Below are 26,132 nucleotides of genomic sequence, written 5' to 3'. Positions count from 1 at the left end.
GAGTTTGCAATATGGGAATTTTGGAATTTGGAAGCTGGAATTTTGGTATTTTAAATGTTTAGAAACTTTGGTATTTGAAAAATTTGAAACTCAAAAAACTAAAAAATCAATTATCAAATTTTTTGTCGGAATATATGTATAGCTCGAATCGAAAATCTGTCGTGGATTCTTTTAATTATTTAAACTAATGATTTTTCTTCATATTTTAAACATTAATTATATAAGAAATAATGTCGATCATATGTATGCTCTAACAAAAGAAAGACATAGACAATACTTGAATCTGTTGCAATGACTCTGAGTGAAAAGGGTAAATATGCAGTTAAAATGTTCCTACAATATAATAGTCCGAAAGATGTTGAACTATAATATATGACAATATCGAGACGTGTCATAGCAGTTGAACTATAATCTTCGCACGAGGACCCTGTTTAGCATGTCCGTTATGTGAGTGCAATTTTTACGAGTGCTTATCCGCGGTAGTCGCGTATTTCCTGTGCTCGTTTTCCCCTTCGTCCCTGTCCACCCTCTCTGTTGAGTGTATTAAGCGAGAAGAGCGGAAGAAGCGAGGGGTGCGATTCTCTCCTTCTTCCTTCTCTATTCAGTTCACTTCCGTTATTATGGGGTCTGAACGAACCCCCCCCGCGTAAACCGTAGCGGTTTATTATCACGAAAACATCCTGGAATAGTAGCGCAGGACACGTGATCGAAGACACTTCAAGGGTTATTCTAAAGTCATCAAAGTCGTGGTCGTTCAACTATTTTGAACTTTCATTTCTTACCAAAAATAATTTGAAATAAACCACAAATATCATAACCTCAAATAAAATTATACATAATTTGTATATGTTGTTTTGAAATTTATATTGTTAACGCTGTTTGACATTTACGGTGAATAATAAAATTGTGTTTAATAATAGTGCCACAATTAATCGTGCTTCATAGCAATTCTAGTGATTTTTAGTTATAATGTAAGATCTATTTTTTATGTTACTTGCTTGACATAGTAGTACAGGTTGAAATTGTTTTGAACGTTAATGAAAAATGACAAAAAAAGTAAATTACGAGTTTTATTTATGAAATCGTTAACTTGATTATTGTAACGCAGGATTAATTTTGAAATATAAAATAATAAGAATCTCAGATGATCAATACATAAATGTACATACTATAAATATTTCAAGCTTCATACAATATTAAGTAACAAATAATTTACAGTATTGAAAGATTAGATATATCGTATTGTCTGATAATCCTTCCTGCAGCAATTTTGATCAATGCTTAAATTTCAAGTTAATATGTATATTAATAGTTATGGTTATTAATGTCACTTGATGTCATCAAAATATGTATTTGGAAATCCGTCATTAGAGTAATAAATCTAACCTAATAAAATTTCATGTCATTAAAGTTTCTATATTTGTTTCTATATTTGTTTCTATATTTGTTCTATATCTGTCATACATCATAAACTAACATCTTTACTACTGCACCAAAAATGGTGAAAACGTATCTTCTCTCAGACTAAAAGAAATAATACCATCAACAATACTTGTATTCAATTGTACATTCATAATCAGGATAATCCATATTACCATCGAATAATCATCGCTGCGTTATCAAATCGTTTAAAAGGCATCACACGAGGATAATATTGTGACGTCTCTATCCGCGTCACCCTTTTCGAAGATCGTCCACCCTCGGTCTCTTCACGGTCCATGCTAATTTCATCGATCCGTTGGATTCTTCTTGGTCCTGGGTGTATGTACATCCTGGGTGTATATCGAACAACCCCCGCGCCGTGTGTCGTTCTTTGTGCCAGTCACACGGACTATAAGGATAATATCTAGCACCCTCTTTGTGTCAATCGCGTATTATGTCGTGATATGCTTAAAAACGTGTTGAGATTATTGTCGATGATACGCCGATGATACGCACGTGTTTGTTATATCTATGATATGACTTAATATTCAGGAAAACTTGAAATCTAGATAAGTAAGCTATAATTTTTTTAAAGCTGAAATTGACGATATAATTCTATTAAATAAAATTATTTAATATTATTTTTAATTAGATTTTTATGAACTTAAAAAATTAATGTGTATGTGCGATTATGTGTCATCGTTTATTTGTTTACTTTTTAATTTTATTTTTAATTTCAAAATCTGTGTATACGATTAGTATTAACTTTAATATGAAAGAAAATTAAAATATAAAGACGCACAGATATAAGTAAAATGTTTAATACATAATATCAAGTGTTTAATACATCTGATATAATATCAAATGTTTAATACATTTGGTATAATATTATATTGTTTGAAAATGAAGATATAAAGGTAAAACACATATAATACATAAAATATAAAGCATGTAATAAAAAGAAACAACTAAAAAGAAGTTTCAATTAGAACATCAAGACATTCCTCTGTGAGCCAAATTGTAACACAAACATCTTCCTCCTTCCTTTTCATTTATCATACTTAAATATTGCATTCTACTATTTAAAAAAATAAGTCTTACAGCAATAATCTTTCATTACGAAAATTAAAAATCTAAACAAAAGTATGATTCTATACCCTCGTTAATATAAAAAGGTTGAATAAATATATTAGAGAAGTGGCCTACATGGAGGCAGTTGAAATATATGTATGTCCCGCATGAAAACAGATCAATCACAGGCTGATTGACAAACGCAGAACTCCTTTCTTCGGAATGCGTGCGACACTCCGATTGCCGGCGACAAAGCGTGGTATTGTGAGATCGATTTCTAGTAGGCGATTGTCACGGTAACGAGAAGGGTGACACAGGATGCAAATGTCGCCGATATTTGCGGTCGACGTCAATCAAAAAACGGTCAAATAGCTAGGACACTCGATGTCACAGCAGAGTCGGGATTGTTGTTTGACTGGCACCGGTTCTTTGGGACCGCGGCTTTGTCGAGTGCCTTCTTTACTGCAGCGACTTATTGTCAACGGCTTCCGACGTCGAGTGACTTCTACACCATTTTTTTTAACCTCCACATCTTTCATTACAAAAAGGGGGTTGTCCATTCTGCACATCGATATAGGAACAAAATACTAGACATATAGAATATCCCTTGCAACTTTTCTCTTCTAATTTTATTTTTAAACAAAATTTGAATATTCTTTAATGTAGGAGGAATAACAGTTTTTTTGTTCAAAAATCTTACTGATCAAACAAACAACTTTCTTATCAATTTAATAGGTAACTGTTGTGCAATAGTTATTAAAAGGACAGAATGCCTTGGTTATACTCTACTGTAAATATTAATTGTAGAATAATATGCTACGAAAAATATTATTCAGCATAGAAGAATATAATATTCTTGTATTTTAATAAACATAAATTACGTGCTTCATCAACGAAATGATCAAAAGCTGTCTTGTCTGAAACTTGTTCTTCGTAATTACATAATACAACATATACAATGTAATATTAAAAGTGGTGATAAAATTTGGAATTTATAAGGTTAAAGGTGCAGCTAAAATATATTGTTTGTAAAAGTAGGAAGCTGTAAATCTTGAGTTACATTATAACATCGAAATTTAGGGATCACAAAGTTGTAGACGTGTCCTGTGTGACGTCGGAGGACATGAAGGAAGAGGAATCGAGGAAGAGGAGTATAATATCAGAACGTCTGTTTCGTATTTCGAATGTGTTGGACTCGGTGGTGCACCGAGGGAGATGACACTGGGTCCGAGATGTCAGCTCTCTTCAATGCTGTGGGACTGTGACATCGGGTCTAACAAACCATGGGGAACGAAAATCTCCCATGGCCGATCCCAGAACTCCTCGCTAATCCTGGACACGCAATTTCTCGTCTCTGCCTTCCACTGCCTTCTCTTTCCCTCCTTTTTTCTTTCCCTGTCGATGAAATGGAACAACTCTCTTAACACATTGACTGCCACGTTAGATACGATCTAATCAGATACACAATATAATCTCTTATTTTAATTGTATATAATTTCTTATCCTTGTATATTGTACGGGTTATGTTCTTTCGTTACGTCCTAATTTAATAAAATTGAGTATTTATTTATATTTAAATGAGGCTATTTAATAAAGCAACAACCAAATATTTTAAGCATATTTTTCGAGATACTTATGTATTTTTAGTTAAACACAATTTGTATTTAATACATTAAGAATTAATGCTCTTGATGTAATAATTCAATTTCGATTTATATAATTAATAGCATAATATTTTTTCTCCCTTCCATTTTTGATTGTACAACCACAATAAATACAGCACCAATGTATTTAAATTTTGAAGAAATTCAATAGTTAAAATGGATTTCGTCATTTTATACGATACCTGAAAACCAACCATTTTGTATCGAAAACGTTTCGGTAGCCATTTGCATCAAACTTGAAACTTCACATTGATATGACATAAACGTTATTTTGGTGTGTTTCGTATCAGATTTTATACAATATATTTCCAAATGTAAATCGGTTCATTCATTTCATTTCACATTTATTACATAAATCAAAGATATGAATATAAGTAATTCATATGTTATTTATTCTACAAAAGTGTCATCAGTGAAAGCATACATTGTAAATGCAAATAATGAATCATTTATAAAGTAATATACTGCTTCCTAAAGTAACTAGTATACTACTACATTTATAAAAAAATTAATTATAACAAAGTATAACAACTCTTAAAGTTTGACTGAAAATAAAAACCTAACCTAACTCGTTCCTTTTGCAACACAAGCAGTATTTTACCTAGACATGATATGTTATTGTTAAGTTGTTATTCATGATTTTTAAAGATTTAAAACTTATCCGCATTAAATGAATGTTAACAAATAGGAAACCCATGAAATTTTCGTTGTAACTCTTCCTTCCGTGCAATGAATATACAATTATTCACGCGTATTAAAAGTCAAAAGTGGAAAGTTTTTAATGCTTCGCGGTGAAAACTTTACGCCCGAGAATGCCTCGCGAATAGAAGGAAAATATATGGAAGAGTAGGGAATAAATTGCAGAACTATCGGCAGCAGGGGAACATACAGCTTTAGTTCGCAGGAATTCTTTTACGACTTGGCTAGGATTTATACAGGAACTGTAAGTGACAGAACCGACGAAAGTAGCTTATAGCAGCACAGGATAAATAAAAGATACGATGGTGAAGTGTACATCGTACATCTACCTGATATACACAGCAATTCTATAGTTAAACTACTAGGGTACTTGTTTTATTGAAGATCGTGGAATTTGTTCAATTCAGATTAAGTTACTGTTTGGGATAATTTTGTTATGGTGTTAGTTTGTGGTGTTATTTTATTGTATTATTATTTCAATATTTTACTATTTTACTCTATTGTTATTTCAACATTTTTTTATTTTACTGTGTTATTATTTTGCTATTTCGCTATTTTGCTATTTTGCTATTTTTCTACTTTACTATTTTAATATTTTAATATATTACTATTTTACTATTTTACTATTTAACCATTTGACTATTTGACCATTTTACTGCATTACCATTCTACCGTTCTATTATACTATTATTCTACTTCCCTACTATTTTGATATTTTTGTGTGCTACATTTCTATTATTCTATCATTATAGTAGTCTACCATGAAACTACTCTACTATTTTTCGCTTTTACTATTTTCATTTTGCTATTATACTATTATATTATAATATTATATATAACATTATACCATTTCAAGACATCATAATTTCACCTATATCTAATTATTTACTAACTTTTAGTAACTCCTAAGTTAATGTTAAAATTATTGCATATATAATTTTTTACACCGCGAACAAACCTGTTTAAAAATATTTAAGAACTGTTGAAACTCAGCCTCGTCCAAAAAGGAAGCTACTTACACGTGAAAGAACGTCATTCTCCATTTTTGGCTTACTGTTAGATTCATCCCTTTCCCGGTCATACCACCAGACCGGAAACGTCCTGTATATTTTTCGATTAATGGCGATTGGAGCTTATTTATACAGCTGATAATTGCAATCGGTGAACAAGCGATCGGCAGAAGATGTATCAGATGGGTATCCCGGTAGCGAACACTATGTTTCTCGGTGAATCATAAGCACCGCAGACGCGCGAGTGCGTACTTGGGTTGCCAGAAGCCAAAGTCCCCTTGGAGTGACGCGAGACGGATATAATTGAAGGCGGAGGTAATTAACTCCCTCGTGGAACACACGCCGCTCACCGCATCGTTTTAATTACCGTTCTCATCGCATTTCATCGGGCAGAAGCGCTCTCCTACGTTTCCGCTCTTGCCCTCGTTCTCTCTCTCTCTCTCTCTCTCTCTCTCTCTCTCTCTCTCTCTCTCTCTCTGCGCGTCTCCCTGCCCCTCCACGTTTCATGTTTATAATAAATCCGAATCGGCGGAGGACGCCTCTCGAGGCAACCAGCAATCTTCTAAAGGCGTCCCGGGGATACGCGGGAAACCTGGGTAAACGCGATTGGAAACAAGCCAGTGTCTGTTTCTTTTGTTCGTAAGATTCCTCCTGAGAAAATGCAGGAAGCTGGCTCGCAAAGTAACGTCTAATAAGCGTTATCGTGTTGTGCGCCTCTGACGGCATCGAGATTCTTCAAGAATTTGTTTGAAGAACATTTGTGAAGCCCTGAAAACGAACATAGTGGAAGTGGTCTAAATACCATTTTTATTCTAGAACATACTGCCAACCTTGTTAAATATTTTCAAGATGTAACTAAATATTTTCAAAAATGCAAATTATATCTAAAAATTATGGTATTGAGTTAAAGTAACCCGAGCAATAGTAATATTTTCATAAATTATGCATTTAAAATTCATAACTTCTTTTCGTAAATTGTGAAGATCATTTATATATAATCACATGCCAAATGTTTATAAAGATTATATAGAAACTTTTAAATTGATTAATTACTGCAAAATTTTATTGAGACTGGTTTAACAATGAATATACAATTTCATAAAAGCGAATTCAGAATTTAATTGCGTAAAAATTCACTCACAACTTAATTCAATAAACATGAACTCGTTTATTACAAATTTTCATAACTTGGTTTAATAAAAATTAGTTGCTAAATTTACATACACTAAACAGTATTATAAAATTATTAAATACAAAATAAAGTAATTAAATATTATGCAATAAATGTAATTAAGTAATGAATATAATAAATGTAATTCTGTAATGGTTATAATAATTGTACTTATGTATATAACGATTGTAATAGAAATTATTGTACAATCATTTAACTGTGTAATATTTCTTGCAAACACCATAACTACCTTCAAAGGTACCTGTAAATTCAAATACTTATTACATTAAATATCTCACTAATATTCGCCTTTTCTATGTTTGTTGCTGTAGGTGTCGTCCATCAATAGGGTACTGAGAAATTTAGCGGCACAGAAAGAACAACGGCAACAGCAGCAACAGCAACAACAAGGGGTAGCTGCAGTTGGCGTTGGAGTAGGTGCCGGGAGTCCGGCAGAGAGCGTTTATGACAAGCTTAGGCTACTTAACGGGCAGACAACCGGATGGCCCAGGCCGAATCCATGGTAAAATCCATGGTGCTTTTTACCCATCACGTTTGCTATATTCCTTTACTTCACAAACCCCTGTTTAGAAATAGAAAGATTGCTTCTGTATCTTTCATGCTATTTATTTTGATCCAAAATTCATGTGCGATTGTAGTTGTGATAATTCTGGTTGTTATAATTATTATAATTTTTGTAGTAGTTACAGTTATTATAATATATGTATTGTGCGACTGCAATCATATACACTTAGATCAATGTGACTACAATCAGTCGAATCTATGTAATTACAGACGATCGATCAGACCTATTTGACTACAACCAACCATATCTACGTGACTATAACTAAACAGATCTATGTAGCTTTAGCCAATCAGATCTATGTCACTACAGCTAATTAGATTTATCTGATTGCAACCTATCAGTATATGATTGAAACAAAACAGATCAATGTGACTGCAACAAATCAGATTAATGTGACAGCCAATCAAATCCGTACGCATTCTTTCTAACTCTACACAGACTGACTTAAAATATATGAAGCCTACTGCAAAAAGGAGGTACAGTTATTAGCATAATAATGAAATGCACAAGATTTATATTTATGTATTTGAACTTTTCGAAGCTGTTGATTTGATTCGAAGAAACTTGTATGAAATGTGAGATGAACTTTTATTAGGTATCCATCGGGAGCTGGCAGTCCATTTCCATCCTTGCAACCTAGTTTAAGTCCGAGCCATTGTACAGCCCTGCCACCTGATCCTGCGGATATTCTGCATGCGAAGAAAGGTAGGACACACTTTTTTCCTAAAAGTATCTGTAACGATGCAATTACCCATAGAAATACGAGACAACATTGAACTTTATACTTTCAAAGGAGGAACTTCTAACATACTTGCATTATTCACAAGATGAGTTCTGGCAATATAATGAAATAAACACAGCTGTGATTAATCAAAAAGCATTTTCCTTCACATATATTTGAAGCAATGAAGCAATTGAAAATAGTGGTTACACACACTAATTAAACAAAAGGCAAAAAAAGTAGTGTTATCTCTCACATCTTGTACCGAGCACACAGTATTGTATTTCAAAATTAAATATTACTCTGAATTAGATGTTCGACGGAATGACTTTTACGAAATGAAAGATATTTCATTGTGCCTCTTATTGGAAATAGGTGTCTGAAATAATTCTTTATACAGTGAATTGAATTTTATAAAACTTTTTCTTATTTCTAACTGCACGTGAAAAATCTGAACGTTTGGAAAACTGTCACTGAACTAAACGCAATGGAACAACTGGGCTCAAGGACGAGACCCAAATTAGTCACCGAGTGACACAAGATTTGTAGAAAAGACCTTTTCTCGGTTGTCTAACTCTTATTACCAATAATCAAAATGCAGCTATTAAGATGGAAAAATTTTACGAAACAAGTTACATCTCCGTCGCGAAGTTCGACTATTTGGCTGCTTTACAAGCTCGAAAGCAGTTCGGTGAGGAGCAATCAACCGCGAAACAGTATTTTCGAAACGACTGGACGCGCGACAAAGTTACGCGCGCCACGCACGCTCGATTTGTCGCTCGAGCGTGCAAAGAACCCGTTCGCGCATTTTGCGGCATAGGTGCACATATGAATCTATATACGTGCACACGCCAAAAGGTGGCCAACGACGAGAAACGCGTGTGCACATGGTGTGGGTGGCAAGGGGTGTTGTGTGTATTCGGTAATGGGAGGAAGAGGCGCGCGGAGGCACGCGTTTTAATTAATTAATCTGCCGGCTGAAACGATACTAATATCAATGTAATTTCGTCGGCGGGTCCCGCGGTTTGCCGCATGCGTGTGCAGCGCTTTTCCAGTAATAATTGTAACGTTTAAGCGAAACGAGAAAGAGAGAGGGGTGGGCTGGGGTTGGAACGTGGTTGCAGTCGACCGACCAACCCACACGAAATTGTAACTCGACCGACGGAATATTCCATCTCCGTCCTTCTCCGAAACTCGGAAACCCCCCTTTCAACCTCTCGTTTTATCGTACACGCCATACACGCGTTCCCTTTGGCGGCACATCAAACGCGCGATTTCTTTTCGACCCGCCGTTTTCCTGCCGGGGCGGCGGACACTGTCACGAACAGCGGAAAACGAGCCACGCGTGTGCGTGCAATCTGCACGTTTTTTTATTTTCGATCTGGGGGTCCGATGGAATTCCGCCATTTTGATTTTTGGACGAACACGGACCGAAATCAGTCCTTACGTTTTAGACGTCCATTTTGATTCTGTAATTTTGAAGTGACTAGTGTTTTTTATATAGGGAGGTAATCGCGATGATAATAGTGTTAATTGTAATAAATCTTACATATGTCAAGTATTTATTGTAAGTTATGGGTTGAACTATTGGAATAACTAGGTAACTAGATAAATACCTTGGTCTTCGGTTCTTTTTGTAAAACGTAGCAATTGAATTGAACTTTTTCTTGACTATTGTCAAATTTACAAATTCTCAAATTATCAAGTCCTAAACTGTTCCCAAAATTCTTATATTTAAAAATTTCGAAATTTTATCAATAAATTTCGCGCTCTAGATTTTTAAACCACTAATTTCATGTTTTCTTGATTCCCAAATTGTCAAATTACTATATTTCTAAATGCACAAATTCCAAAATTACCAAATTTTATAATCTTCAGATACTTAACTTTCCATATTTCAAATCTCCTAAAAATTTGCAAGTTACCAAATCTTCTACTTTGAGAATCGTTAAATCCCCAAATCCCCAGAATAATATTCCTAACATTCCAAATGTTATCTATAGATTTTCATGATCTTGAGTTACAATGTTTTTGCGCATTTAATTTCTTCTACTCTGAAATGTGAAGAGCGTGTCTTAATACACTCTGTACATTATAGTTCAGGTCCACACTAGGGAAACATCAACGTGTCGCCGATGGGTGAACGTTGGATGCTGAACGATCGTCAGACATCGTCTGCAACCCCTTCACGAGGGGCGATGGGTTTCGACGGGATGCAAAGCGTTTAATCATGAGAATATATCGCTACATAGTTTACAAGTATTCCCACAAGGTTTCCAAAGTGATTATCTCATCACAATCAAATTCAAATTTGAGAATATGATAAATGAAGTAACTTTACGGTAAAAAGTTTTGATTGTAGACTAAACGTAGCAAGGTGACAGTTCGTAAATATCTTTTAGACTAACCTAACCTAAACTAACCCGATATTAAAGATGCCAAATAAAAATAAATGTCAAATTTTGATTTTCAACATTTGGCAGGTGGAAAAAATAGTGACTGACAATGACTACAATTTTTTAAGAAGAAAATATTTTGGTTATAAATATTGAATAACCTATGAATAATCGTAACCTAAACTAACTCGACATTGAAGTTTGACGCCAAATGAAAATAAATGTCAAATTTTGATTTTCGACATTTGACGGATGGAAAAAATAGTAACTGACAATGAGTACAATTTTTGAAGAAGAAAATATTTTGGATATAAATGTTATATTAAATAATGTATTAATAGTCGTAACCCGGCAATTGTGATGTGTAGAACGTAAAAAATTTCGTTGAACACATCTTATTGTCAATTTACAGTTCCAAGTACTGCCTTTAAAGAGAAAAGTGTAGCAGATAAGTTACAAAAAGCGCATTCGCAAAGAATAGTTTTAATCATTCTAAAAAGTAGTGGGTTTCACCATTATATTTGAAAGTTTGGTATATTTTAAGTCTAAAACTTAGGTACATGCATGTAGACGAGATATTTAATCTGAAAATGTTTTAATTTCTAAATTTGGAAATCCCAAACTTTAATATTCCCGAGTTTCCAAATTCCTAAGTAGCTAAATAAACTTGTAAATCCCCACATTCCTAAAATTCCCAAATTCGTATAACATTCCGAAATTCTTACATATTTAAATATCTACATTTCCAAATTTCCAAATTCCTAAATACCTAAAGTTCCCGAATTTTCACAATCCCAAATCTCGACATTCCCAGATTCCAATATTTCCAGAAATTTCCAATTTTTTAAGTACTAAAATTCCCTAATTCTCACATTTTAAAATTCATGCAATCCCGACTTTACATAGTCAAATACACACATTCTCAAATTTTCAAATTCCTAAATACCTAAAGTTCCAAATCTGCATATGGAATAGTACCCAAATCCCTACATTCCTAAATTCTTCACTCCCAAATACCCACATCTTTAAATTCCTACATTCTCAAATCTCCATATTTCCGAATTTTCTCGTTCCCAAATTTTCCAATTCTCAAATCTCCACACTCCCAAATCCCTACAGTCGTAAATCCCTACGCTTCCAAATCCGTACAGTTACAAATCCTAACATTCCCACATTTAAAAATTCCAAAATCTCCAAATTCCAAATATCTGAATCCGTAACGTTTACTCTAGCGAAGGCAGACTTGCACTTCGTTTATGACACAGTACCAAATTAAATGAGGTCCCCAGAAATGTTTGTACTTTAAACGTATACCTATAATGCTATATGGCTATTTGTATACCTACAGCTTTTTGAAGTATTTATTTAATAAAAATAATAGTGGCAGCAAATTTCTTTCGAGTGTATTTTACAGACGGTAACATTAGAGAAGATGGTAGGTTGGCTAGCGTCGTTAATCGGATCTCTCGATTCGTAAGCGCGACGTTAGGTATTATTATTTTGTATTCCAGTAGGGTAGAAGGGATACAATCAAATATGGTAACTGTTGCGAGCGCTCAACCGCACACGGACCCCGGGGGCTGGATTATCTCCGCGTAGCTGGAGGCATGCTACCGTTTATAGGATAACCCGTGTCAGGAGGGTTGTTCCTTTACTTTCTCTCTTTCTCCCCATTTGCATCTCTCTGTCCGAGATTCCTCTCCGTCTTTCCACATATTTTCTCTGTCCTTTGCACGTTGCCGACGAAGGTGCCTCCGGCCAAACAGATACGACAAATGATACACCCCTGCGTCAACCAAAACGAAAAGCAGATTACCGCGCAATCATCGCGCCAATTCTAACCGCACGTCTTCCTTCTACATCCGAAAACATTACTCAAAAATAGTGGGTGGAAGTAATCATTGATTTTGTTCATATTACGATGGAGAATTGTTGAAATTGGCAATATATTAGGGAAACGTGATATTGAAGTTATGCACATTAATCGTACGAGTTAAGTCGTTTGCAAGTTATTAGGAAGTCCTTCATAAGTTACTAGTATGACGGATGTTATTGGCAAGTTAGCATGACTTGAGATATTTACAAATTACTAGTACAACTGATATTATTAATAATTTAGTATGGCTTAATATATTCACAGATTACTTGTATAACTTTAGTTACTTACAAATTACTAGTATGAGTGATGTTATTAATATGATTGAAATTATTCACAAATTACTTATATGATTGTAATCGTTTATAAATTACGAACATGACTGATATTACTTACAAAATACTAGCACAATTTAAGACATTTTCAAGTTACTATAAAATAAACAAGTTATTAGGATGACTAAAGTCTTTGAGTCATTGACACGTTACTCTCTTGGATCATTAACAAGTTATTAGTGTGACAAAAATCAATTACAAATTACTAGTACAATTTTATTCATCTACAAATTACTAGTGTAACTTAAATCGTATACACATCGCTAGTATTACGTCATTGACAATTTATTAGAAGATCAATTATTTTTACAATTACCAAAAATTGATAATTTCATATTTTCAATGCAATTATTAATATCTTCCTTCTAAATGTACATAAAAATACTATACTCTTATCTCCTTCAAATATCACAAGTAACTAATATTTGAAAATATATTTTTATACTTCCATCTATTCATATGTATCAAAAGTATCGTTGTTTAGTTTCTCTACAGCCCTTTACAGAGCCATTTTTAGTTGATTTTATTTAAGATAGACGCCATAATTTTAAGGATTTCTTGTATCCCCTATCCATAGGCAATTAATTGATAATTAACTTTTTAATTTTCTTCACTTATTTAACTCGTTGTTTTAATTTTGTTTGCTTAATTAATCTATCATAGTTAAAACTAATCCTAATTCTGTTGTTTAAATGGAGGCTCAGCAGTGGCGCCGTCCAGCGGTCATTTGTGCAGCTTCCCCTAATCGTAATCCTAATTATTCAATCATTTAAAGCCTATTATTACGCTGTATTGGTAATATGCCCACAAATTAAGTAGTTTATCCTTCCCGTCGGATCATAAAGAGCACATAGACCAAGTTTCATTGATGTTGAACAAAAATAATAGGAAATATATAGCATTTTATATTGCGTTTGTTGTGTATTAATTTATACATTGCATCTATTGTATTAATTATGCATTATACATTATAATACATTGTATATCGGATTTGTTGAATAATATTAATTATAATGTTTTGTACGTTGCATTTGTTATTGATTATACATTGTAATATATTGCATATTGCACTAATTATGCATTATTCAGTATAATACATTATACATTGCATTAGTTTTGCTTTACACATTATAATATTTTGTACACTACGCTTGTTATTCATTACACATTACGCATCGTATATTGCATTTGTTGTGTATTATCCATTACAAGACATTCTACATTTGGTGTGCATTATATAGTATAATTTCCTTTGTGCATAATATCGTCACGCAGAAACATGCTTGCATTACACTATGAAACAATTTTACTCGGAATGAGTTTCTATCTGACCGAAAATTGTGCAGAATTTTACAATAAGATTTGTAAAGTTGATAAGGGCTATTGGAAAAAAAGCTATACGAATTGCGGCACAGTCGAATCCGCGAAATCAGTTTTTTTGCCAGCGAACGAAATGAAAACGCGAACGCGTGACATGTCAGAGATATTGAAATTCTGGGATGGCATTCAGGACTCGTGTCCTCTTTTTTACCCCCGTCGTTCGCTTCATACCACGGGACCCGAGAGGTGAAAAAACAATGCCCATACGACCCGAACCCCTTTCGCGTTTCGATCACTACGGAGTCTCTTTGCGCCCTTGTCTCCTTTCTTTCTTGGCCTCTCTTGTTCGTTTCTATCGTCGCTCTCTCCTCTCTCTTCTTGCCACCCTCTCTCATAGAATTCTTCTGCATGCCACTGCGTCTCGTCTCGTCTCGTCTCGTCTCGTGCAATGGTACAATGCAACTCGGGGATGCATTGTGGATCAGCCTCAGCAGACACCCTACTGATACCGAACGACCATGGCGACGATGGAGACGAGCTACCATGTTGAAAATGTTTAAGCTATCTGATTCTATGTATTTATATGGCCTTGTAAAATATGTTCAAAATATACAGGGTGTCCCACTTTATTAGTAACAAACTTTTCCAACATTTTCCTTATGCAGAAATAAGGTAAAGATGTCATAACAAAAATGTTATAACAAAGTACGAAAGGACTTCGAATTACTTCACAGTGTCTCCCAGTTTTTTTTACTTGATTCTTTGCCAACATGTTCTGTGAATAATAACGATAAAAAAATATTAAGTAAACATACTTTTTTAAATTAAATATTTTATTGTGAAAAATATACGAAATAATGGCAGATTTACTTATGACGTATTGTATTTTCATATTTTCTTTAATATAAATATAAATATGAATGTTTATATAATAACTTTTAATAATGAATTCAAAGTTTACATGTTCATACAAACTATTTTCTTATTTTTATTTATAGAATGTGCTACTGAAGTTATGTCGAGAAACTGGGACATTGATGAACAAAGCAGATCATTATCATTTTATATTTTTTGTATTAGTATTCCAGACACTATATTGATATAATATTGAAAATTAATGCAAAATTCATACAAATTTCAAAATTATTAAGTTATTCAAATTTGCATGCCCACACGTCAAATATGAAAGTCTAGTAAATATACATAATAATGTCTTTATTCTATCATATATAAATATATAAGATAATTCTACAAATTTATATACAAATACGCAGAATAATAATGCGAATATCCACATAGTGAGTCCTAAGCACGTACTTCAACACCAGTTACCAAAGCGTTAATTATGCAAAGTAAAAGCGTAACGTGCAAATGCGCCATAATTTTCCAAGGTTCTTCAAAGTAGTACTTGTACATGAGAAGTAGTACTTGTGTATGAGAAGTTTGAGGGTGTATATGCCCAAGACACCTAGTTTGCCCGCGAAACGTGCAGCATTTGCCGCTCCATTTCAACGCGGCCTGCGTACCACATCCCCGGTCCCTAGGGACTCCGTTCATTCCGGTTGCCCTCTCGTCCTCTGGCTGCCAACATCGAAGGTGTATACAGAACACTCTCTGCGGCGTTCTCGTTGATCTCTGACTGAGATACAGAGGTAAAACAATATAATGGCCGCCTGGTGCGCTCTCTGCTACGAAACCCAGGGTGTACTGAGAGCATTATCGTCGACCTCTTTATCTGCTGCACCCGATCTCTCTCTCTCTTTTTCTCTTTTCTATTTCTTCCCTTCTTTTTTCTCTCCTCCTCTTTTTTTTTCTTTTCCTACGTTTTGTTCGTCCAGCTATCTATTTCACTCTGTTTCCACGTCTTCTTCTGGGCTACCCTCTCCGTCTCTCCGTCGTGTCCCAGTAGGTAGGCACGTTGCCACTGCAACGATGCGAAACCTTTTATCGTTGACCAGGACAATACGGGCCTCTGTGGTGGTCGTCGTCGTTGTTTTCCTCGGCTACGTCATCGGCCTTGTTGTTCTTGTCGCTCGACGCCGCTCTCGTCGACGCAGATCCTCATGGAAATACGCGGTTCGAGTATTAATGGCTTCCCGATAGCTTTTGTACACTCTTTCTCCTCTCTATGTGCGTCTGTGAATCTTTTACTCCACTCGTTTCTTTTTTTGTCATTATGGAGAAACTCGGGGTGACTGCTTTCTTTTTTTCATCTAGGTATATTGCCATTTATAGTGAATGGACGTTCAACGTTACCATAGTTGCATTTAACCTTGTCTCCATATTAACCAGCCGTTTGCACTTCACAATTCAACAACCTGCTTTCTGCTTAAGTTTTATTTCTCGGACAAATATCCTTTGTAATTATGTATCATAGTTATACTACAACATTGTTTTGTCGATATATACATGATTACAGTTTTTATGCATTTATGTTAGTATTTATAGCTTGAACATGTTATAGTAGTCTTGGAATATTATAGACATATGAAGATGTTATAGTAATGTATGGAGATTATAGAGATACGAAGAAATATGATTATAATACTAATGTAACTTATACTGGGAAATAATGTTGCATCTATGTAATAATCTAAAAATGTCGAAATCTACCTAGGGATTTAGAACTATGTTAACATAATATACTTGAGACTATACCCCTAAAAACAAACCATCTATTCATCTTCTAATATCAGAACATTACCTATCAACATTACCTATCAACGTGCACATAAAAACAGAAATACAATTAGCACAATATTAACAAAATATCAATTACACAAAATAGCAGCTGCTTATTATATGGCCTAATTAATACAGCTTTGACAGAAACGTAACGTGTCGTATCAAGAACATACACACGACATCAAGATCCCTTTACAATTATTTTTTTTATCGAAATATGCACGTGAACAGGATGGTGTTTTCTGAAACGCGTTTGCGTTCCGGATCGTTCGCGGCGCGGAACAGCGTCGACAGAGAAACTCTATGCATTGGATTCGCAGGTCAGTGGGTTGTCGCGTCGAGTCGTTCAAACTGGTGTCACCGCCGGTCGATTTATCGTGTTCGTCAATCTTGGAAGACTGACCTCCCCGTCGCGGCTCGGGTTACCATCCACCGCGACGACGTCTTGCCTAGCCACCCCCGCAACCACGCGGTACAACACTCCTTTGTCTTCCGTTTTATTCCGGTACGCGGCGATCAACCAGCCACGTCGATGAATATCTACGCCGTCGAGTGAACGATAAAAACCCCGGGACTGACTTGCACCGCAAACTTCTACACGCACCGCCTCCTCAAGGCGCGGCTGCTGACTACTGCGGATATTAAGTGACTCACTATGTTTCCTTCCTTTTTAACTTCACTGTGTAAACATTCATCCAATCATTTTTTCAACATTTTTCTAGTAACTAGTCTCATATTGTAATCTAGACTGCCATTTTGTTTTGTTCGCAATTTTACTTTGTTTATAGTGGATCATTTTGTTTAAGATGATGATTAAAGCAATGCAGATTGGCGTGTCCATTTTGTTTTGTTTGCAATTTCATTTTATTTATTGTTAAAATGACAGATAAATGAACAAAACATCGCATATTAGTGTATAGTGTATAGTGTAAAGACTGTTAAGATGATAGATAAGAAAAAAATTACACATTATTATATGTACTTTGAATATTTGTTTATTAACCAGTACCATCTTATGGTCCTTTAAACCAATTTCACTTCGCTTATTGTTGAAGCGACGCTCAAATAAACAAAACATTGCAGAATGTGTTCGAATATTTTTTTTACAAACTACTTTCTGAAGGACACCATTTTTCTTTTTCATTGCAGTATTACTTCATCCATCATTTTAGATCCGTTTACAATCCTACATAATTTTACTTAAATAAATTTATGAGACACGAAATTATATTATTGTCTTATTATTATCGCTTCTGGGAGATGGAAATATTTTTTATAAAATTATAAAGGTTATATAGGAAAATATTAACCTCACTCATCCAGCAGTTGTTTCGCAACAAATATTTTTAAACCACTTATCGTCTATTATCACGTTAAAAATGAATATAAAACATTAGTAACACTTTGAAATAAATAATTGTAGGATGTCCGGTGAATACAAAGAACACGAGGGAAATTCTCATGATAGTTAACTCAAGTAGAGGTCACTTGTACATTATGGGGACCAGCGTCATCATGCTGCAAGATTAGATCACGTTTATTCACTAGATTGTCTGTTAATTAAACGCTACTATAAATCAAAAAATTATTTATGTAGATACATACTTCGTAAACTATTTACGGTTACTAAAATCACCATATTTAATTATAAATTAAAAGCTAACACGCCATTTATATGTAGCTCATAAATCATCTGTAAAATGAACAAATTATTTCATTTACATATAGTCTAACAAATCATTTTGAATAAGTGGACAAATGTCTATAAATATAAAATCTTAATATAATAAATGAAATTTATTATATGACAGCGTGTGCAAGAAATATAAAAATCATAGTAACCTCCACCAAACTCATCCATATTGAAAGAACGTGTATCCGAATTAGTTTATAAAAAATCTCAGTGGATTAGAAAGTAGATAAGGTGAAACCATAGGCGCTTTCCGCCGTCAGTATAAAATAAAATGAAAATTGTCGGCGAACGATCGAGCAAAGCGCATCGTCGAGCTTTTGCGGTGAGCCATGCTTTTGCGTGGAAGTTTCGCGGTCTTCCGCAAAGAGAAAAGTTAACCTGTATCGCGCGTGTTGGACACCGGTTCGCCTCTCGTATGCAGCCGAGAGAAATAATTCCTGTATGCTGGTGCTCGTGCGTGTACGCGAGAGCGCGAGAGGAATCATTCCAGAACCCGCGGTCTGGACTATTACGAATTCCCGACCGCATCTAGAAATCGGTGGTCGAGGAAAAATTCTTTCGTTCGAACTAGTTGGAAAATACAACGGGGGAATTCGGAGATGAAATTCCGCGGCCGGTGCAAATACGTGATCCGATGCATCGATGTTTCCTACGGCTTTGGGCCAAACCTTTCGTTCCCTGTTCAATTTACCGTTTATAGGTTATATCTCATCCGTAACGATTGGAATTTGTATTGTCATTCATAATTTCGCTCTTCCTCAATAAAATTATCGTTAAAATTATCGTTTTGTTTAGGCTTTTGATACAATTTAAATTTTATCGTTGATGATAGGAAAATTGAGCTGCCGCCATTTTATTCATGGGTATTGCCAAGCGTTTGATTATCTAATATTTAATTTTTAAGTATTTGATTACGACGCATTTGTTTATAACATTACCATGTGTTCGACTGTCAATCATTTGATTACCACGCATTCAATTGTCAAACATTCGATTACCAAGACATTCTATTACCAAGCGTTCCATTGTCAAATGTCCGAACAGTATACATTCATTCCGTTACCAAACGTTCAATTACCAAAGGCTTAATTACTAAACGTTCACTTGTCGAGAGTTTGATTACCGAACATTCAATTCTTAAGTATATTCGATCATGATGTGTTCCTGTCAATCGCTCAGCGTTCGACTGTCAAACGTTTGATTACCACACGTTCGATTATCAAACGTCTAATGACCGCACATCCTGTTATCAAACGTTCAGTTACCAGGAGTTCAAATACTGAGGACTGATTCACCAAGCACTCAGTTATTAAGGTTTCAATTACCAAACATTCAATTTAACAAAATTTTAAGCATTCAATTACGACACACTCGACTGTCAATCATTCGATTACTACGTGGTCAGATGTTCAATTACTAATGAATCTATTACCAAGCATTTAATTACCTTGAGTTCAAATACCGAGCATCTACATACTAAACATTGGATTATGATACGTTCGATTATTAACCACCCATTTGATTATTAAGCGTTTAACTAACATGTGTTCTATTAACGCGCGTTTCATTACTATGTACTTTATTACTTCAAGTTCTATTGCATTTAATTGTCACGTGTTGCGTTGCTACGCATTGTACCGTGACATTCTATTTCATGTCTTGTATCGGAACGTCCTATATCAATACCTTCTAATTTCACAATGTCTTATATCGTAACGCCTTATATCACAACATAATTGCCACCTGTTTACTAACCTAGCATCATATCTCAACACGTTATTTCACCAAGTGTGGTATTATTCCTACAACAACAATTTTTCTACTCCCTCTCTGCCGTATTCCATTTAATAAAAAGCAGCAACATAAGCGAAGTTTACTGTATACAATTGTAACTAATACAAAATTACTTGGTAATTATGCCGAGTAGGTATGACTTTGACTCTTGATACGTATTGTCAGGGACATGTCCCCAAGTAACTTTTTCTAAAAACTTTATCATCGCTCATTGTGTATTATATTTTTTAACAAAAAAGTGTAAGTAAAATATAAATAAAATTTAAAACCAGCTCAACGGAGGAGAATTAATTGAAGACGGTTAGTTTGCATTATAAAATGGAGCCCTTATATTATAAAAAGTATTAAACGACCGAATTCTTTATTTGCTCTTATTGAGTTTTAAACAAAATGTATGCTATAACGGTTTGTTTATAATTTTTAACAACGAGCAACAATTAAAATTTTGCGTATGTTAATTAAAGGCATATTCTTAGAAACATGTGTGAAAGTCAAAGTAATTGAGGGTGGGATCCCCTATTTTTACTTTATTTTTCAAGTAATCAGAAACCATATCCATTCCCTACAATAAGTATCTCTTCAACTATACATAAGAGAAAGAATCATTCGATCCGCAGTATCAAATAATCAATCTTCCCGCAGTGAGCGATTTTACGAAGGAAGACAACAATAAAGATCTATCCGTCTTCCTTCACTGTTCGGCAACTCTTTTTGACGCGTCTTCGAGGTTTAGCGTCGGCCAGGAGGCGACGCTCAATCGAGGAAAACGCGTGAGAGGGTGACAAAGTGTCTCAGCCACGAACGGGATAAGAAGAGGGTGGCAAAGCTAGTGACAGAGATCTCTTTCCTTAGCCACCGTTTTCTTTGTACCTCGACGAGGGTACATACTGACTGGGTTGACTGATCTGCCTCGTAATGCCAATCGATATACACCGTTCGAAAACTACTCTCTCTGTTCCTTATAAGAGGGCGCAATATAAAACTCTGCGAATTTAGTGTGCCATTGTGGATTAGATGTTTCGATCCCTTACTCACGTTCAAAAGAATACGTGACAACGTGGGACATTATTGGTAACCAATATTTTTGAATATCAGAGAGGTCGATTGCCCCTCTTCACAAGAGGTGACTTGAAATTATATATCTAATAAACATCACTAAAAACAAAAAATTTCAAAAATACGTATTCTCTATTTTAGTTCATAGTTTACATACACAAAGTAGCAAAAAAATAGTTCAACATTTAGTTAAAAAAATGTATACAAAAATTATAAGTTTTCAATATATTATTTAAACAAATAAGGTTTATTCAAATTTTCTGCTGTAGAAAAATTCCCTATTTAAGAAGCTTTCAATTATCTCCTTCAATTCCGATGATGTTCCCAAAAATATTGTATCAGCCCTTAAGTTTGGGGGTTATTATCACCCCTTGTGAACGATGGCTGATATAGAAAAATACGGGTCCAATATTTTTTTGAGAACTATCTTCTACATAAGTTTCATTGAATTCGGTGTGTTCCGGTTCGATTTGTTTCTAAATTCGGCGAAAGTCGCAGAGTTTCATCCATGGTCCTCTTGCTGTCAGACGCTCTTTTAGACAGCGTTTGTCAGGATCTGGACCATGCAGCCTAACCTTTAGGATCGTGCACGCAAGGAAAGGGGGTGAACATAACGTGACTCGTGTATGAATAATGCCAAGTACATGTTACGTGTGTAAAGAGGAGCCGCGTGAAATCCGCTCGGTAAAAGGCACTCCGACTGCGACTTCCGCGTTTCGAGACGTGGGCGGGAAAGGAAAAAAAAACGTCCAAGGGGAGACGTCAACAACCCCTTGGTATTTTTTCTCTAAGGGTCGTCAACTGACTCCTCTACCGTCGCTTTTGAAAATTGTGCACCATAATAAGAACATGACGTTTCTAATCGATACCCTAAACGTTTAAGACGCTACACTTTGTTATGACAATAGAGTTTCAGGGAAATAATGATAGATATAGTAACGGAAGCAAAGATAACTAATTTTTATTTTTGTTTCTCTTTCGTGTTTCTTAATTTGGAATTTCATTTCTGGAATTTGGGAATTTTGGATTTGAAAATTTAGAAGTTTGAGGATTTAAGAATTCGGGAATTTAGAGATTTGAAGACTTGATGATTTGGAGACTGGAGGATTTAGGGATTTTAAAGTAGAGGGATTTAAGGATTTAGGGATTTCAGACTTTAAGTATTTGAGAATTCAAACATTTGATAATACAAAAATTCAAAACTTTTTGGATTTAAGGGTTTCAAGCTTTAGGAACTTAGTACTTTAGGAATTCAGGAATTTAGGAATTTAGGAATTTAGGAATTTAGGAATTTAGGAATTTAGGAATTTAGGAATTTAGGAATTTAGGAATTTAGGAATTTAGGAATTTAGGAATTTAGGAATTTAGGAATTTAGGAATTTAGGAATTTAGGAATTTGGAAATGTTAGAATATGAGACATTTGGGAATTTAGAGATTTAGAGATTTAGAGATTTAGAGATTTAGAGATTTAGAGATGTAGAGATGTAGAGATTTAGAAATTTAGAGATTTAGAGATTTAAGAGTTTCAGAACTTACAATAGAGGTATGGAAATTTGAGAATTAAGAAATTTCAAGGTTTAAGAATTTTTGACTTTGGGAACTTGGGGATTCAAAGATTGAAGATTGAAAAATATAACAATTTGGACATTTAAGGATTTGGGGATTTTGAAATTCAGGAATTCGACAATTGAAAAAGTTGAGAATTCGAAAATCTCGAGATTTAGGAATGTAAGTATTTGTGAATTTAAGGGTTTGGGATTCTAGGAACCTTCAGAGCTTTAAAGGTCTATGAATTTTGGGTATTTGGGGATTTAAAAATTTAGAAATTGTATATTTCAGTATTTCGAAAATTTTAGAGTTCAGTTAATCTGATACTTTTAATATTCTGCAAATCATAATATATTTGCACTGTTTCATTATTTTACCATTTTAATATTCTAGTTCTCTACTATTCTGCTATTCCACTCTTACACGATAGACACTACTTATTCGCTATTCCACTGTGCTACTATACCGCCTTTATACAACTAATTCTATTATAATAGCTATACTATTATTATTCTACTGTACTACACTATACTATTGCCAATAATAGTAAAATAATTTCTAATTTCTAATTTGCAAATTGCAATTTCCCATTTGTACATTTAGTGTATATTGTTAATTTCCCAGTATACAATTTACAATTTACAATTAAAATATAATTGTAACCCGTAGACCTCGAATTAAATGTAATTAGAGATCAAGTGAATTTATATTCTAATCTATAGTTTTTATATCGTTTCTATACATTTATGCAAATATTACTGGTACTATGACTAATTAACTCTATGTATAACTATATGCAACACTTTGAAATGAAGGTATTCTTTAAAGTATCATTGATTGTACATACAATTCGCCCTACCTCAATTTATAATGTGCCATCAATTGCATAAGTAAACGTGTGGCTACGTGTGTACACGGGTCAATCACTAAAAGAATTACGTAATGTTACACAATCGGACGAGCATGTTCATCGCGCTACAGACGATTGAATTATGATCTGTATGTGCCCGGAATATCATACAACTTTAACGATCGACCCAATATTCTCAATTCGCTTTAGAAATACACAAACGCAATCTGAACATACATATATATGATCCTTGCCGATTAAAAAGTTTCTTCGTTCACGTACCGTGGCAAATATTTCACTCAATCTTTCGTAAGCAAATCTGGAACTGTTAATGCGTTAAATTCGGACGATGGGAAGGAGTGGAGAGTTTGGAGAGTAGAGAGTTTAACCAATTTCAGGTTTTAGGAATTTGAGAATTTAAGGAATTGGAAATTTAGAGATGTAAAGATTTGGAGATTTACGGATTTGAGGATTTGGGGATTTGGGGATTTGGGGATTTGGGGATTTGGGAATTTGGGGATTTAGGGATTTGGGGATTTGGGGATTTGGGGATTTGGGGGTTTGGGGATTTAGAAATTTGGAAATTTCGGGATTTAGAATTTGGAAAACTTAGGAATTTAGAAATTTAGGAAGTTGAGGAATTAGGAATGTGAATTTGATTTGAGAATTCAGGAATTAAAAAATTTAGGAATTTGACAATTTAAAAATTTGGGGATTTAGGAATTTATACATTTAAGAACATGGAGATATAGTAGTTGCAAAACATAGGAACTTAAAGATGCAGTAGTTGGAAATTTTTGAATTTAGGATATTTATGATTTTGGAAATGTGGGAATTTTGGGGCTTAGGGATTTAGAAATTGAAGAACTTAAGAATTTGGAGGTTTCAAAATTTGAGGACTTAAAAATTTGAAAGGATAAAAGTTTCAGAATCGAGAAATTTTTGGATTTAGTAGGTACTATCTGAGGAATTTGAAGATTTAAACGTTGGGAAATTTAGGTATTTGAGGATTTAAGAATTGTGGAGTTTAAAATTTTTGGGATTCAGACTTTAAAGAAGTTAAAAATCTGAAGTCTTAGAAATTTTGGAATGTAAGGGTTTCGGGATTTAGAAATTTGGTAATGTATTAATTCGAGGATTTTAGTTCTTGGAAACTTAGGAATTGCAGATTTCAGTAAGTGAACATTAATAAATTTAAAAATCTGGAAATTTAATCAAAGATAAGAAAATATAGGTATTTTAGAATTTGAAAGTGGAGGAATTCATGAATTTTGGGATTCAGTTTGATGATTTAAAAATTGAAGTCAAGGATATTAGACATTGAAACCGAAGAATGTAAACATTTGGGGATTCAAAAATTTCGATAATTAACATCGATATTTAGAGAACTAATCTGAAAATTACGAAATATAAAAGTTGAGTGATATATTACCGAAACCAGAAAATCTGAAACCGAGGATGCAATGTAGCCATTAATACCGTGCCACTTATTCGTCCTCGCCCCCGTATCCTCTATCAGCATCTGGAACATTGAGCAAAATAACCGGGGTTCATTTTCAACAGAAACATCGAAATTTCATGCCACGGAATTAAACCAAAGACTTCAGTTGTTCCTCCACCTCTCGGCGTCTCTGCTGCTTTGCGTCCATATTAATTCGGCGATATTAATCAAGCAGCGAGACTTCTCTTGTACAAAGGCGTACCGATGTAAGCGCAGTAGGAACCTTATTGTTTTGGTACCCTCCAGTTCAATATCGACGTGGCCTGTGACGCAATGCGTATACTCGTCGAACACCACACTGGCACAGAGGTGGTCGCGCGCGCACAGATTCTGAAAACTACGAGAGGGATATGCAGACGGAAAGGATCACAAAGGCTCTCTCGTTGCAAGCAAGCAAGCAAGCAAAAGCAGGTGCCGACTTCGAAAGAGTCAAAAAGAGTTCGACGTGCATGTCGACGGGGGATCTCCAATCACCGTCGTTCCTACGGCACGTCTGCTTGCCATACGTGGGAGCTCTTCTACCTTCTACCTTCTTCTTTCTATGTTCATTGTTTCTCCTCTGTCGCCTGCTATCGCACGGAACTGCCAGACGAGACCTGTTCCTCTACCAGAAACATATTTATGTTTTTATTAGTCCGAAGGTAAATGTCCAAGTGTAACGATTAAAGAAGCAGTGTATTGCAATTTCTTTTAAGAACATTGTAAAATTATATGTTTCGAACATTGTGACGTT

The 26,132-nt window shown here is 34.6% G+C and overlaps 1 protein-coding gene across 5 annotated transcripts in view; it reads left to right on the top strand.

Annotated features, from left to right (window-relative positions):
- Window positions 1-26,132, top strand: part of LOC100881142 (paired box protein Pax-6) — a 136,040-nt gene that overhangs the window by 66,273 nt on the left and 43,635 nt on the right. For all 5 annotated transcript variants that reach the window (XM_076540499.1, XM_076540500.1, XM_076540498.1 and 2 more), the window contains exons 5-6: window positions 7,370-7,560; window positions 8,219-8,328. In XM_076540499.1, coding sequence (XP_076396614.1) covers window positions 7,370-7,560; window positions 8,219-8,328 — 301 coding nt within the window. The remainder of the gene's footprint in view (window positions 1-7,369; window positions 7,561-8,218; window positions 8,329-26,132) is intronic.

The sequence above is a fragment of the Megachile rotundata genome, chromosome 15, assembly GCF_050947335.1.
Source record: "Megachile rotundata isolate GNS110a chromosome 15, iyMegRotu1, whole genome shotgun sequence".
Taxonomy (NCBI): Eukaryota; Metazoa; Arthropoda; class Insecta; order Hymenoptera; family Megachilidae; genus Megachile; species Megachile rotundata.
The sequence above is the reverse complement of the archived record's forward strand: the minus strand, read 5'-3'. Positions and strand labels throughout refer to the sequence as shown.